Here is a 15,391-nt window from a genome sequence, read left to right on the forward strand (position 1 = left end):
AAAATATTAAAATTTATCTACATTGGCAACGGTGATCGGCCGGCGACGTCCACGTCAGCAAAATCCGATCAAAATTAGCCGGAAGGATTGAAATGGCACAAAAACAAAAGGTTTAGGACTCAATTGGCACAAAAAAAAAGGTTTAAAACTAAATTGGCATCAATGAAAAAGGTTTAGGACTTTTTCAACACTTTTCCCATAAGTCAAGCGATACAATGGAGATTATAACCACATTCGAGTCACTCAAATACTCTCAGTATTTTTTGACTCCTAATTACTCTCAATAACTCACATAATATTTAACTTTACAATTTCTTACGAAACAATCTTTCAATCTCACAAATGAATTAAACAATCTTATCACAAGATTTAATTAGCTTCAATACTCTCATATTGCTTTAGAATGTAACGTATGAAGAAGTTGCTTCTTCGATGCTCTTCAAAAAGAAGACGCACTGCTTTCATAGAGACTGGAATTAGATCCAAACTACTCAAAAAAGGAAACATACTGAAATTAGAAAAATTTCCTTTACAGGCTCAAACGCAAGACATATATTTAATACCTTCTAAAAACTTAGATCAGTAACTGAATTGGCTCGCATCAACCACTAAATACCATGTAACATAGACCGATCACCTCACCTTTATGTGATAAAAGTGTACGAAGTAAAGATATAACTTTGTTGTTCTTTTTTTTCTGCAAGGCTTTGTTCAATGACGATCGAGATGGACCAAACCCGAATAAGTATTTGTCATAACTCGGACGAAGGCTTGTCTCAATATGAGCTTAGCAATGGCCTGGCCTTGCGTCATCTTGAAATGATCAGTTAGGCCAAAATGAGCCATCATCAGCCAAACATGGGTTAGAAGCTCTCCCCCTCGCCTGAGCTGCCCAGCATGACGATCCCCTCTACATTGGCTCGCGGCGTACATCAATATCTTCACCCAGAACTCCCCGATCGTTTCCCACTTTATGCTTGTTTCTCTATCTCTGATCGCCGCCACGATCATGCATCCATCGAACAACACCGACTTGCTCTTTCCGCCCTTCACTTTACTTGGTGGAACCTCAGTGCTCACCTCTAGCAGCATTTTGGTAGCTCGCTGAAGATGCGGGTTATTTTCATTTCTATTCCCTCTATCATTCATTAAATTTTTCATCCACCGATAGGGCTGTTGATTAGATCCGGAATTGGGTATTCGGTGATCCTTGAAGAAGTTGAAGGCCTCGGCGAAAGTGTCACGGAGCCTTATTTCTCCGATTCCACTAGGTAGCATAGAAGGGTACATGACCAGAAGATAAAACATGTACCTGGACAGAAGGAAGCTCGTCCGAAAATGAGGGAGTTTGGATTCGTTCCACCCTTTCTCTCGATCCGAGTAGTACGATAGTTCGGTGGCGATGTGCCAATTTAGGACAATCTGGTCTAGTTCCCCTTTGGTGCTCCACGTGACTTGATCGAGGAGATAATCCTTGAGTAGCTTAGCAAGAGATTCGTGAATATCTATGGGAACCGGCGCGTGGCGCTCCTCCACGTCAAGAAATTCGTCCTTGATATGTTTGAAGATCCAATTTCTAATCTCGTCGGACACATCTTCATGGAGGGTGTAGTGATACTTCTCTAGCTTCTCATTGATCTTCAAGAACTCAACCACATTGTGGCAAACCAAGGGCCTCTCCTTAGTGCAAAAGCTGAGCAAGCTGAATTGGGCAATTGAATGCGACCACCTAGGTTGTCTAGGCAATCTTACGAAGTTCACGGCACGTCTCAAGGCACGGCTCTTGTTGTGCTTGCGCAACCAAATGTTGCTCCAATCTGAGGAAACCAGCATCAAAATCGAATAGGTCTCCAAGAAAACAATGACGGCCAGCAACAAGTAAGTGATGTAAAGATCGACCCTCGACAGGTGCAACTTCTTGGCCCAAGAGAAGAGCACCAGCACCAACAGGGTGGACGAGAAAGTGAACAAGCGGAGTCGGATTCCCCACTTGGTGTAAAGCACCATTGCCTTCGTGTGGAGCAAATCGTAGATGAACCCGAGCTCGATCTCAACGATCCTAAAAGCTTTCACAGGATCGATCGCCTTGAATATGGACTTGCTAGTATTCCTCTCATCATGGCTGAGTATCAACTCAACAAAGAGGCACTTGAACATCTGAAGCAGGTCATAGGATTTCACAATGACCTCAGAATCATCCGCCAGATCATCACCATTACTATGAATACCTTCCGGCACTTGGACCTCTATCACCTCGTCAGCCACAACGTAATACCCCTCGGCCTGCTTCAAAGTGTACTCCTCCATGAAGCGGGGGTAATTCGGGCTCGGATCAGGTGGGGCCAGCATCGACTGCTTGAGCATGTCGTTGCTCGCCATCCAAAGAGCGCACACTCTCTCCCCGTACTTGACGAGTCCAACCAATGCCATTACCGATGAGAGGTAGGAGAGATAAGAGCTTGTCCAGGCCATGAAGATGATATATGTTGTGGCTGACGTTTGAACCGCTAGGCCAAGGCAGTGCCTGAGCCAGAGTGCATTGTCCTCCAGAGAATAGGAAGTGATTGTGTCAGGGCCACCCAAGAGAATCAGAAGCAGTGGGGACCAGAACGCGAGCAACTTGTCGTTGTAACCGAGGCGACCGCCATTTCTCTCGTTCACGTCTCCAAGCTTGCTGGAGAGGACTCCGAGGGCGACGGTGGCCACGGAGTCCGCAGTCAGGTACGCAGACCAGACGGCGATCCTGAGCTTGAGATTGTAGCTGGACTTCCTCTTTTGGCCGAAGAAAACGAGTACGATTTGGACCGCTAGTGTGAACACCACCATGGCTCTCAGCTCCCACGAGTTCCAAATTTTCCTCCAGAATTCCGCGCGAAGCACCTCCATTATGATTGGTTTTATGTTTCTCTGAGAAAGAGAGGGATGGGTTGGTGATAAGAATTTGGAAGTTAGTAGGAAATGATCATCGTGAGTTAGTTCACCTAGCGGGACTTTTAAAAGGAAATAGGCCTGAACACGTCATATTGAAGCCGAATTCCTTGTAAATTGGAAATGAGGAGTTTTCTCGTAAGTGGCATTCCAGTGCTTCTTGATCTAGATCAAAAGTATTGCGAAAAACAATAAATAAATAGAACAAAACATATATGGTTCAATCGGTGAGCAGTACATTATTCTATTATAAATCAAGCAATACAATAGGTATTACAATTACACTCGAGTCATTTAAGCATTCTAAGTATTTCTTATCCCTAATTATACCCAATTACTCACACGATGTCTTTTCTGACAATTTATTGCGAAACAATATCTCAATCTTGCAGAGCAATTACACAAAATCTTAATAAAATATTTTCATGACTTCAAATACTTGGAATGTAATTTATGAGCACACTGCACAACTGATTGTCACAGCCCAAAGCTCCTCTTGAATGCTACATAATGTAAGTCGCATCTTGGATGTAATTCACCAAGAAGAATCACTTCTTATATAAAAGAGGATCCAAAACATGTTACCTGCTCAAAACTATTTGAATTTCTATACAAAATAAGTTGTATTAGGCAGGTCGAGGTGAGTGTGCCAGGCCTAAGAAGAGAATTGCTTTCCTAGATTTGTCTATTTTGCCCCTTGACCCGAACGGAGCAAAGTGGGCCCAATGAACCGACCTCCTGTTGATCTGTCTATAATGTTATGAAAACCGTGAAGTCAAAATATTTATTAAAATAGCAAGGCTAGATTGTGAATAACCTTTGTTGTGCCAAATCATTCAAATTATATTACACATACCCACGCTATATAGATCAATACTATTATAGCCATTGATCTTGTAGGCCTCACAATGAGATCCACACATTCGGTGGTTATTATGGTATTAGTCTACATATACTATCTACATGACTTCTTATAATATTAGCCGATTTATTGATGATTGACTTGCAATGAGTTATGTCGGCGGCTTCATGACACAAATTTTTCTATATTTTTTTTCGCAACGTTTCTTTTAGTTTTAGGTTGGGTAAATTAACAACAATGACAGATTTGTGCAAGGTATCCGAGAAACATCTAGAATTATGGAACTAGACAGAGCCAAAAGTAAAGTCTGGAACACGAAGGACAAATGTTGCAGCACGGTTAAAGAGAAAAGACTAAAGTCACAAGAACGAAAAAAAAAAAAAGAAAGATAAAGAACAAAAACAAATGAAAGTACTTCAGATTAAAGAAATGTTTACAAATAATTTATAAAAAAAATGAAATTGGCGTTTCAATAAATGAGGGATATTCAATCACTCCTTAGGAACTTATCACATTATTTTATAAGTATATTTTTCTATGTAAATTTTTCTAAATCTTCGTTATTTAAGTTGAAATAGCGTTGATCCTAGTTTCAGGAATTGGATTAGACTGGTGATATGACAATTGATCTGGACCTTGACTTTCATGGGAAGAGGATCACATTTTTTGTTTCCTTTTTGCTTATTTCCAGAGCAAACAGGTGATTTGGCAAAGGAATTAGGAGATTTTGACCGGCCTGTCCATCGATCAATTCTAGTCTTGTCACTTTGAATGATTGATAATGACATGAAAATCATGAAGTTAAAATATTTAGAGTTAATATCATAAAAAATTTTAAATTGATATATTTGTAATAAATTTATTTTAAATTAATTTTTTTATCAGGAAAAATTTTAAACTGGTACACCTGTAATAATTTTATCCAAAATTAATTTTTTGATAATGAAAAACTCTAAACTGATACACCTGTGATAAATTTACCACAAACTAACTTTTTGACCACCAAAAATCCCAAACTGGTAATTCTGTGACAAATTTACCCTACTTTAGCTGACAAATTTTATGTTTTCGTGGTATTTACCCTGTGGATTCACGTCACCATACCACATTACCGTGTGTCATACACTTCAGCAAATTTAATAATAAAAATTGACAGAAATTAACGGAGGGTAAATTTATCACAAGTGTACCGGTTTGAAGTTTTTGGTGGTCAAAAAATTAGTTTGAGGTAAATTTATCACAGGTGTACTAGTTTGAAATTTTTAGTGATCAAAAAATTAGTTTGAGGTAAATTTATCACAGGTGTACTAGTTTGAAATTTTTAGTGATCAAAAAATTAGTTTGGAGTAAAATTGTTACATGTGTACCAGTTTTAAATTTTTCGTGATATTAACCCAAATTTTTTTTACTTCAAATAGCAAGTTTAGATTGTGAATAATTTTTGTTATGGCTCATATGGTATAGGTGTACATCAACTATTCACGTAATAACTTCTCGTAATACTAGCTGATTTACTGATGATGAGGTATCACGGTGCGTTTGCGACACAGACTTTTCTATCTTTTCTTAATCAGGTTCCTTTCAATTTTAGGTCGGGTAAGCTAACAATGATGACAAGTTTGCGCAAGGCATCCGAGAAACGTGTGACATTATGTCACTGGACAGCACCAAAAGTAAAGGTCTGGAAACATGAAGGACAGTAATTAAAGTACAATTAAAGAGAAAAGACCAAAGTCACAAGAAATTATAAAAAAAGGTAAAGAAGAATAAACGATGAAAGTACTTCAGAATTAAAGATATGTTTGCAAATAATTTTAAAACATATATATTTTTCTCAGTAAATTGTTCTAAATCTTCATTATTTTAATTGAAATAATGATGCCTTAGTCTCAGGGATTGGAATGGACCGACGTTAACGATCAGAATCTTTGAAATATGCTTTTCTTTACTGGGCTTGGACCATGTCTCTGACAATTGATTTGGACCACGACTTTCATGGGAAGAGAACCACATTCTTCTTCTTTTTGCCCTTTTTGTCTTTTTTCTAGTGCAAGCAGGTGATTTGGTTAAGGTACCGGGAGATGCCGGATCAATGCATAGCATTGGTACAGTCGCATTCTCAAGAGCGGTCCATTTTCATGTTTCCTTTCCCACCTATAGAAGGGAACCTGAAAGTTGTCTCATTTGTTGATTCCCACCATGATGTGCTCCCAAGATTCAACATTAGTAAGTAAATAGTTTTGATCATAACTCTCTATAGAGGAGCTCTTTGCCCGCCAACCATGAACATCGTCTAGGGATGGCTGAGTACCGGCCACACTCCCTTGCCATGGCCGCGAAAAACCACGAACTGGTACACTAGTGACAATTTTACCCCAAACTAATTTTTTGACCACCAAAAATACTAAACTAGTACATCTGTGACAAATTTACCCAAAACTAATACTTTGACTACTAAAAACCCCAAACTAATACATTTATGATAAATTTACCATCTGTTAATTTTCGTTAAATTGGATTAATACCACAAAAAATCGCAAACTGGTACACCCATGACAAACAGAGGGTAAAACATAAAACTTGTATATTAGTTAACTGTCATGTGTCATTTAACAAAGCAATTTGACGGTAAAATTTAACGGAAATAAATTTCGGGTAAATATGTCATAGGCGTATCATTTTTGAATTTTTGGTGGTCAAAAAATTAGTTTGGGCTAAAATTGTCATAGGTGTACCAGTTTGGGTTTGTCGTCGTATTAACCTTTATTTTAATATGATGAAGATTGGTATGATTGATCAGTTACTTCAAGGGCATTCGAATTGACATACAAGAATAAATGTTGGTAACTCGTTAAATAGTTAGTAATCTTGAAAGTATAAAGAATTCTTGCTACATTTTTTAATCAAGCAAGATACTAAAATTAGCTGATATCTCAATGTGACGAATGTCGGTATATCACTCAAATTAAAATTGGTAATTTCAATAAAAGTTCATAACTTCAAAAAGTGTTGGCAAGTCATAAAAATAAATATTGGTACGTTATTAAAATAGTTTAAGGAGTGTTGATACTATTCAAAACCAAGACAAAATGTTACCAAATGATTAAAATATGTTGTTATCTTGACAAATATTGGTATATCAGTCAAATTAAGATTGATAATTTAAATTTCCACAGTGTTGGTAAGCCATAAAAATAAATGTTGATAGATTGTTAAAATAGTTGGTAATTTTTGACGTATGAATAAAAATTAATTATGAAAGTATGAGTTTTTTCGCGCTCACTCGCTCCGCACTTTTATCTTAGTTTAGATATGAGTTTTCCTAAATTGAGTTAATTATGAAAGTATGTTGCGAATACAAGTCGGGTAAGGTATGGGTTGGGTTTGGGTCTCATCGTGTATGGATAACTAGATTTGCATTGCATAAAAATAAGTTTATTTGAGTCGGACCATTCTCGACATGATCCAAACCTGACTCGATCCGTCCATTTGACAAGTCTAGTTGCTAGTCAAACCATTAGTCCAGTCCCCGAAGAAACAAGAATCATAAATCATAACATTCTTCGCACGTTTTTGGAATTTAATTTTGTTAGACAATATCACCAAAAGAAGGCATAATGATGCCATTAAGTCCTTTCTAAAAGCTTGGATCAACAACTAAATTGGCTCACATATGTAATAATGGCTCAACCTAGCCCATGTTCCTAAGACCCAAGCCTATCCCATTTTCCTTTCTACTTCAACAGATTTGTGCATGAGCATAAAAAGGAAAAGAAGAACCGTGAAGCCGGTGGAGAAAACAAAGCTCGCCCGTGAATAGGAAAAGTGGAAAAGAAGAAAGAGAAAAGGAAAAGAAGAAGCGTGAAGCCAGCGGAGAAAACAAAGCTCGCTTGTGAATAGGAAAAGAGGAAAAGAAGAAAGAGAAATTTTCACGTGTAGTCGTTTCGGACATCCCGATAAGCCAAATCAACTCCAAATTACAACGCCCAGGAAGTATTAAAGCCCATTATTCGTCTAATTAGAGCAATTTTCGAAATTAGGTCATAAATCCGAAGTTATGTCAATTTTGAATTACAAGATTCAATTGAGGAGTTATTGAGTTGTGAATTTATATAGAAATGATAATTTAGGGTATTGTAGAGCCGTAGGGTTTGACAAAAATCGATTTCAAACTACAGTATGATTGCAACAAATTTATGAAGTTTCGCGTAATGGTCAATTTGTGTAACGGACAAAGATAAACGTTCGCTATAAACGAGTTTCTGTGTTAGTGCGTAGGAATCGTTTTATCGACAATTAAGCATAGTCTAGTTGAGTTATTAGTTAAAGTAGAGTTTTACTTGGTTGTAACTTTGCTTTTCAATTAATTGATAAGAATATGAGTTCATCGATTTGAGTAACCTTTGTATATTGGTTTCAGCTTTCCCATGTGAGTGTACCTCTTCAATGAATTTACAAACTCATATCTTGAAAGTGGTAGAAATTTAATATAGTATAAGTTATGAAAGAGCAATTTTCTTGCATAAATTGGATTGACTTTTTACTACCTTTTTAGTCGGTTGACAAGGCATTGGAAGACATTATTTGAAATAGTTTGAAATGATCATTTGTAAATGTCTTAATTAAATGCTTTGTGAAAGGAATTGCCAAAAGCTACATGTACTGATTTGTGAAATGCTTCATGAAATACTTTCTATTTGATAAATGGAATTGAGAAAGATTATATAATTCGGTTTATGAAACCGAATTATGATATGAATTATGGATTTGATTTGTGGATTTATGGAGAATGCTATTAGTGTATTGTGCTTATATCGCTATGATTAGAACTAGGGGTGAGCGGTTCCAGGTTCCGGTTCGGTTCCGCTTGGAACCTGGAACCTACCCTCGGGTACAGGTTCCTCATTTTTTGGAACCTGGAACCTACCCGTCAGAACGTGGAACCTAGAACCTACCCTGTCACAGGTTCCAGGGTCGGTTCGAGGTTCCAACAGGTTCTTTTTTTTTAATTTCGTTTTTAATTAAACAAAACGAAAATAAACGCAACAATGACTAGGTATTAAAAAACAATATTTCGCTTAGTAGAAAGGGGATATTATCTAACAACCTAGATCCATTTATGCAGAATAGAAAACACCAAGAGTTCAGCATCATATAACTTTATTATCAGTGGATCAGTGCAAATATAATTAGTAGAATGATATTGTCAATAAAAGGCCAATTAGCAACACCAATAGCAAACCTCATTAATCTAGGAAAGAAACTTAAAACAATATAATAGTGGAGGAGGCAAAAACTAGCTAATTTGGAATCAATATTGCAAAGAGATATCTTCTATACAAAAAGCAATAGAGGACATATCGCAATGTCGTAAAAGCATTTATACAGCTAAGTCCCCTTTGTGCAAGGCTTACTTTGCTGATGTTCAACTTAAAAATCATTGGAAGGGATAAAACGAAAATAAATCAAAGGAAAACAATCCAAAGGTCCACCACTTAAGACATACATGTTTACTGTCAGAAATCTTCTTACTTTCGAACTGCATAGACTGGGCCAGTGGCAGCCCCAGCACCAGTATGCAGTCAACATTGTAGGAAATGCAAAATAGACGAAGAGGAAACGAAACCTACCTTGCAGCATAAATCATTGCCAATTCCTGAAACCGAATATCATAACAGATGCCTATACCAATACGTCCAACGTCTGCATAGAGCCAAAAAGAAAAGAAAAGAAAAGAAAACAACTCAAACAACAAATAGACCAAAAGACTCAGGCAACTAAATGTTTCATACATAGTTACTTAAGGAAAGAAAAGTTACCTTGTGGTGCTTGGCTTTCAGCACTCCAATGGAACCAAAAACACAGCAAGCGTTGTACAATCGATCACCACATCTTTTCTGGGATTGAACTGCCCACTATGGTAACCTTCAAGGCCTTAGCAGCTTCAGATAACATAGCAGTCGAAGGAGATGAACCTCCATCAATGTCCTCAGCATAAACAGGGAAGCTATCATTTGAATAGGGACTGTTCCATATTTCCTGGCACAGAGTCAACAAAACCATGAGGCAAGCTGCGTGATTTTTCCCTCCTTTTATAGAATGGCACAGGCTGCAAATATGGCTGATTTTACTGGAAGCCAAAGCTTGCAATATAAAAACATAGCAATTACATAAGCATCAATAAGAACTTAGCCATAGAAAGTCACCCAAAACTGATGAAACAGACACGTGCCTGGTCAATATGCTTTTATCCATTCTTTCTTCTAGTGCATGCCTTCACAAAAGGGCATTTGATAAGGTATACAAAGTTCTTGTAAGCCATAAATTTCCCATTTTGCAATCAGGAGGCACATCCAAACTTTCCGCAGCTACACGAAATCATGCAAAAAAAAAATGTCATTTCCATAGAGTTAGATGATTGGATTATTATGAGATAACAATGAATTATTCTAAATCAGAAGACGATCAACCAGGAAGATACATGCCTTTCCAGCTTTTCAAAGAGCAGCACATTGTGCCTCTCCTTCTGAAGGGGCCTGACATACATAAATTGAATCTGGTATCTAACATTTTTGTTACGAATAAAGAAGAATGAACTTCTCAGACAGAATAGTAACCTCAACTGCTGGGATACCCATAAGTCTCAATAGTTTTTTGCAGTCTTCATTGTGCTGTTGTGTCACCTGCAATGGTATCAAAGCCATGTACCACATGCGCACACATATCTGGTTAGCTACATAGATAGGTTTTTCTGGAAAATAGAGACAACATCAAACTTCTCATCGAATAGAACTAAAATATCGCACAGTAAGCAAGTGATCAAAACAAAGACAAACCTTCACATTTAAGGTAACTAAACGTATTCATAGACAATTAAAAAAAAAACGAGAGAAGAGAAGGCTACATAATAATAAAGTACCGTTGTGCGAGCTCTTGCTTCTTCAAATCAGGAGGTTTACCATCAAATACATAGCTATCATAACAACATAAAGCATAATTCAGAGAAGCACAAACTTCATTCTTCTTAGCATTCTATCCCAATGAAAACATAGGAGGTAAAGAAAAACGCTTACACTGGCTATATCCCTGCTTCCAACAGCCTAATCGTTCGGTAATGCATGCCTTGCAGATGACTACATGAGACGACAAATCAAAAAGCAGCTCAAAGTCAACACTTCCCAAGAACAAAGATCACATGGCAAGTACAAAATAATGTGACACACGTCGATCTCATATACATAAACCCCAGTCCAAGCAATAACAACTGAAGCATCAAAACAGAAACTCGAGCAAAGTGGATTATCATTTCCATGGAGTATTCCGATGCCATTAGTGGTACCCGGTGACTTGACCGGCCTCATTGGTGAGCATCGAGTCCTCTTCCTCCTAACCACAACCTGATCCCCCAATCAAAGACCAAAAAAAACCCCCAACACTCAAAATCCAAATCCCCGCCAACACCGAAACACACAATCAATCAGGAACATCAACTCATAAAAAGCAAAGCACTTATCGAGGGCGATAGATGCTCATGCTTTGGCATCGACGGCGATCCTCCGGCAGTAGCTCTCCGGCCTTTGCTCCCTCATCGCCTTAGGGGCATTGTCCGCCAGTAGCTTAATTCGTCAGCCCCTATCGAAATCAACGGACGACTCAATCAACAATGAAGAAGAGGGAGGTGGAACTACCTTGATGCCCATTTTCGAAAAGAAAAAAAAATTTCCCGAATCGCGTCGCGAGCATGGGCAATGTTCCTCTCTTTATCCGCCGTCACCGAAAGTTGGCATAGCCCGATCTGAAACTGAAACCACACCACCCAAAGAAAAGACGTCAAATTTCGAGGTCGCATCGATGATAGAAGTCGAGGGGTTCGAGCCCATGCCTTGGCGAGGGGAGGAGTGGGCAGAGGGAGCGCAGGCGTCAACTGACGCTTACTCTTTCCTTGCTCGCTCCCTTCTTGCGCCTCCAGCCACAGGCCGCTCGATTGGTCACCAAAAGAACCCAGACTCGGAAATCCGCCGTGGATGAGCCGGACCGTGGTTGATGAAGACAGAGGAAGAGCCGAGGCGGACGCCGAACGGAGCGAGGAGAGGCGAGAGGGTCTCGTCGAGTCGTGGGTGTGGGGAGTGGGAGAGAGGGCGCAACGGAGGAGCAACCGAGAGAGAAATTTGTGAAGAAAAGTTAGGGTTTTTATTTTTTACTAGGAAGAGCGTCGGTTCCGGAACCGGAACCGAGAACCGGGAACCGGAACCGGAACCGGCGGTTCCTAAAAAATTGGAACCGAGAACCGGAACCGCTCACCCTAGAACCGGGAACCGAATCTTACCCGCCGGTTCGGTTTTTCAGTTCCCGGTTCTACCCTGGAACCGTGCTCACCCCTAATTAGAACCCATGTAGGGGGTACGTATGCATACTATTATTATGATGTTCTTCTCGGCTAAACCATCGGCTGATATAAGTGGAGACCAAGCCAAGAAAGGTAAACTTGGTCGCCTTTGTCATGGGCGTTAAGTGTGACCATAGTTCGATATTGAGCATTAGATTAGATGATGGATTCGATCATTGATGTTTGATTTAATTGAAATTGATCAATGAAATAGACTATTGATAGTTGATTTGTTATTGTGAGTTGAAATTGTTGATTCATCTTAAATGTAAAATGTTTTGTTGGACAAATCATCCACTTTTGATATTTATACTGAATTTGGGATTGAAGAATTATGGTATCAGTTTATAAAGATACATAGTGAATATTAGATCTGCTTAGCAGAGAAGTACTACTCATTGGGCTATGGTTGCTCATTTTATTCATTTTAATTGCTTTTTAGGTTTTTCAGTGAGCCGTAAGTAAAATGAGAACACTATCGTTATCAAAGGAGAACATTTTCATAGTTGGCATTTTTTTGTATGAGTTATATATGTCTATGATAAACTTATGAGTTAGTTGTTTGTTGGAAATGTATATAGATCTTTTTTATTGTAACCAATTGACTCTTTTGTCAAATATATATGGATGTACATATTTCGATAACAGATTGTTGATGGTTATGTTTGAAACTTCATCTTTTGCGTAAAAAGATGGCTGTGTCATTGCCCTTGTACTTGTAGAGTTGGGGGTGTGACAACATCAACCACTAAATATCATGCTACATTGACTGATCACCTGTGTATGAATGTAAGCTCGAATCTGTGTTACTTTATTTGGAAGACTCCATTCAATGGCGATTGAGACGGACCAAACCCGGATATGGATTCATCATTACTCGGAATCAAGGCCTATCTCAATATGAGCTTAGCAATGGCCTGGCCTTGGGTCTTTTGGAAATGATCAGTCAGGCCGAAATGAGCCATCATGAGCCAAACATGGGTCAGAAGCTCTCCCCCTCGCCTCAGCCGCCCAGCATGACGATCCCCTCTGCATTGGCTCGCGGCGTAAATCAATATCTTCACCCAGAACTTCCCAATCGTTTCCCACTTTATGCTTATTTCTCTCTCTTATCGCCGCCACGATCCTGCATCCATCGAACAACACAGACTTGCTCTTTCCGCCTTTCACTTTACTCGGTGGAACCTCTGTGTTCACCTCTAGCAGCATTTTAGAAGCTCGCTGAAGATACGAGTTCATTTCATTACTCTTCCCTCAATTGGGCTCTCGATTAGATTTGGAATTGGGCATTTGGTGATCCTCAAAGAACTTTAAGGCCTCGGCAGAAGTGTCGCGGACCCTTATTTCCCCAATTCCACTGGGCAGCATGGAGGGGTACATAACCAGAAGATAAAGCATGTACCTGGAGAGAAGCTTGCTCTCCCGAAAATGAGGGAGGCCGGATTCGCTCCACTGTCTCTTTATCAGAGTAGTACGATAGTTCAGTGGCAATGTGCCAAGTTAGGACAACCTGGTCGAAATCCCCCTCGGTTGCCCACTCAACTTGAGAGAGGCCATAACCATCGAGTAGCTTAGCGAGAGATTTCTGAAGATCCATGCGAACTGGCAAATGGTACTCCTCTATGTAGTATAGATCTTCCTTGACATGACGAAAGAACAGATTCCTAATCTCGTTGGATACGTCTTCATGGAGGGTGTAGTGATACTTCTCTAGCTTCTCCGTGATCTTCAAGAACTCAAGCACATTTTGGCAAACCAAGGGCCTCTCTTTACTGCAAAAGCTTAGCAAGCTGAATTGGGCAATTGAATGTGACCACTGGGTTGTCTAGGCAATCTTATAAGGTTCATGGCACGTCTCCAGGCACGGTTCTTGTCGTGCTTGCGCAACCAAACTTCGCTCCAATCTGAGGAAACCAGCATCAAAATCGAATAGGTCTCGAAGAAAACCGTACCGGCCAGCAACAAGTAAGTGATGGAAAGATCAACCCTTGACAGGTGAGACTTTTGGGCCCAAGAGAAGAGCACCAGCACCAACAGAGTGGACAAGAAAGTGAACAAGCGGAGTCGGATTCCCCACTTGGTGTAAAGCACCATTGCCTTCGTGTGGAGCAAATCGTAGATGAACCCAAGCTCGATCTCAACGATCCTAAAAGCTTTCACACAATCGATTGCCTTGAATATGGACTTGCTAGTATTCCTCTCGTCATGGCTGAGTATCAACTCAACAAAGAGGCACTTGAACATCTGAAGCAGATCATAGGATTTCACAATGACATCAGAATCATTCGCCAGATCATCACCATTACTATGAATAGCTTCCAGCACTTGGACCTCTATCACCTCATCAGCCACAACGTAATACTCCTCAGCCTGCTTCAAAGTGTACTCCTCCATGAAGCTGGGGTAATTCGGGCTCAGATCAGGCGGGGCCAGCATCGACTGCTTGAGCTTGTCGTTGCTCGCCATCCAAAGAGCGCACGCTCTCTTCCTGTACTTTACGAGTCCAACCAATGCCATTACCGATGAGAGGTAGGAGAGATAAGAGCTTGTCCAGGCCATGAAGATGATATATGTTGTGGCTGACGTTTGAACCGCTAGGCCAAGGCAATGCCTGAGCCAGAGTGCATTGTCCTCCAAAGAATAGGAAGTGATTGTGTCAGGGCCACCCAAGAGCATCAGAAGCAGTGGGGACCAGAACGCGAGCAACTTGTCGTTGTCGCCGAGGCTACCGCCATTTCTCTCGTTCGTGTCTCCAAGCTTGCTGGAGAGGACTCCGAGGGCGATGGTGGCCGCGGAATCTGCAGTCAGGTACGCAGACCAGACGGGCAATCCTGAGCTTGAGATTGTAGCTGGACTTCCTCTTGTAGCCGAAGAAAATGAGTATGATTTGGACCGCTAGTGTGAACACCACCATGGCTCTCAGCTCCCATGAGTTCCAAATTTTCCTCCAGAATTCCGCGCGAAGCACCTCCATTATGATTGGTTTTCTGTTTCTCTGAGAAAGAGAGAGGGATGAGTTGGTGATAAGAATTTGGAAGTTAAACAGAAATGATCACCGGGAGTCAGTTCACCCAGCCGGACTTTAAATATGCTCTCAAGCATTTGTTCACTAATTTATAATTAAAAGGAAATAGGCCTGAACACGTCATATTGAAGCCGAATTCCTTGTAAACTGGAAATGAGGAGTTTTCTCGCAAGTGACATTCAGTGCTTCT

The 15,391-nt window shown here is 40.0% G+C and overlaps 1 protein-coding gene, 1 long non-coding RNA gene and 1 pseudogene across 2 annotated transcripts; all 3 read right to left on the reverse strand.

Moving 5' to 3' along the window:
• Positions 1-476: 476 nt before the first annotated feature.
• LOC115681446 (uncharacterized) lies at positions 477-2,975 on the reverse strand. Its single transcript, XM_030605399.2, has one exon. It carries the CDS (start codon positions 2,884-2,886, stop codon positions 712-714), a length of 2,175 nt encoding a protein of 724 aa, XP_030461259.2. The 5' UTR covers positions 2,887-2,975; the 3' UTR covers positions 477-711.
• A 6,132-nt stretch (positions 2,976-9,107) lies between these two features.
• Positions 9,108-9,848, reverse strand: LOC130136836 (uncharacterized). Its single transcript, XR_008815545.1, has 2 exons — positions 9,610-9,848; positions 9,108-9,493 (listed from the first exon to the last, which is right to left on the reverse strand). It is a non-coding gene; the product is annotated as an uncharacterized LOC130136836 (long non-coding RNA).
• A 3,028-nt stretch (positions 9,849-12,876) lies between these two features.
• On the reverse strand, positions 12,877-15,211 carry LOC130136835 (uncharacterized; annotated as a pseudogene).
• Positions 15,212-15,391: the final 180 nt, after the last annotated feature.

This window comes from Syzygium oleosum, unplaced genomic scaffold (genome assembly GCF_021117445.2).
Source record: "Syzygium oleosum isolate NSW1041296 unplaced genomic scaffold, Sole_v2.1 Sole_v2.51, whole genome shotgun sequence".
Lineage (NCBI taxonomy): Eukaryota > Viridiplantae > Streptophyta > Magnoliopsida > Myrtales > Myrtaceae > Syzygium > Syzygium oleosum.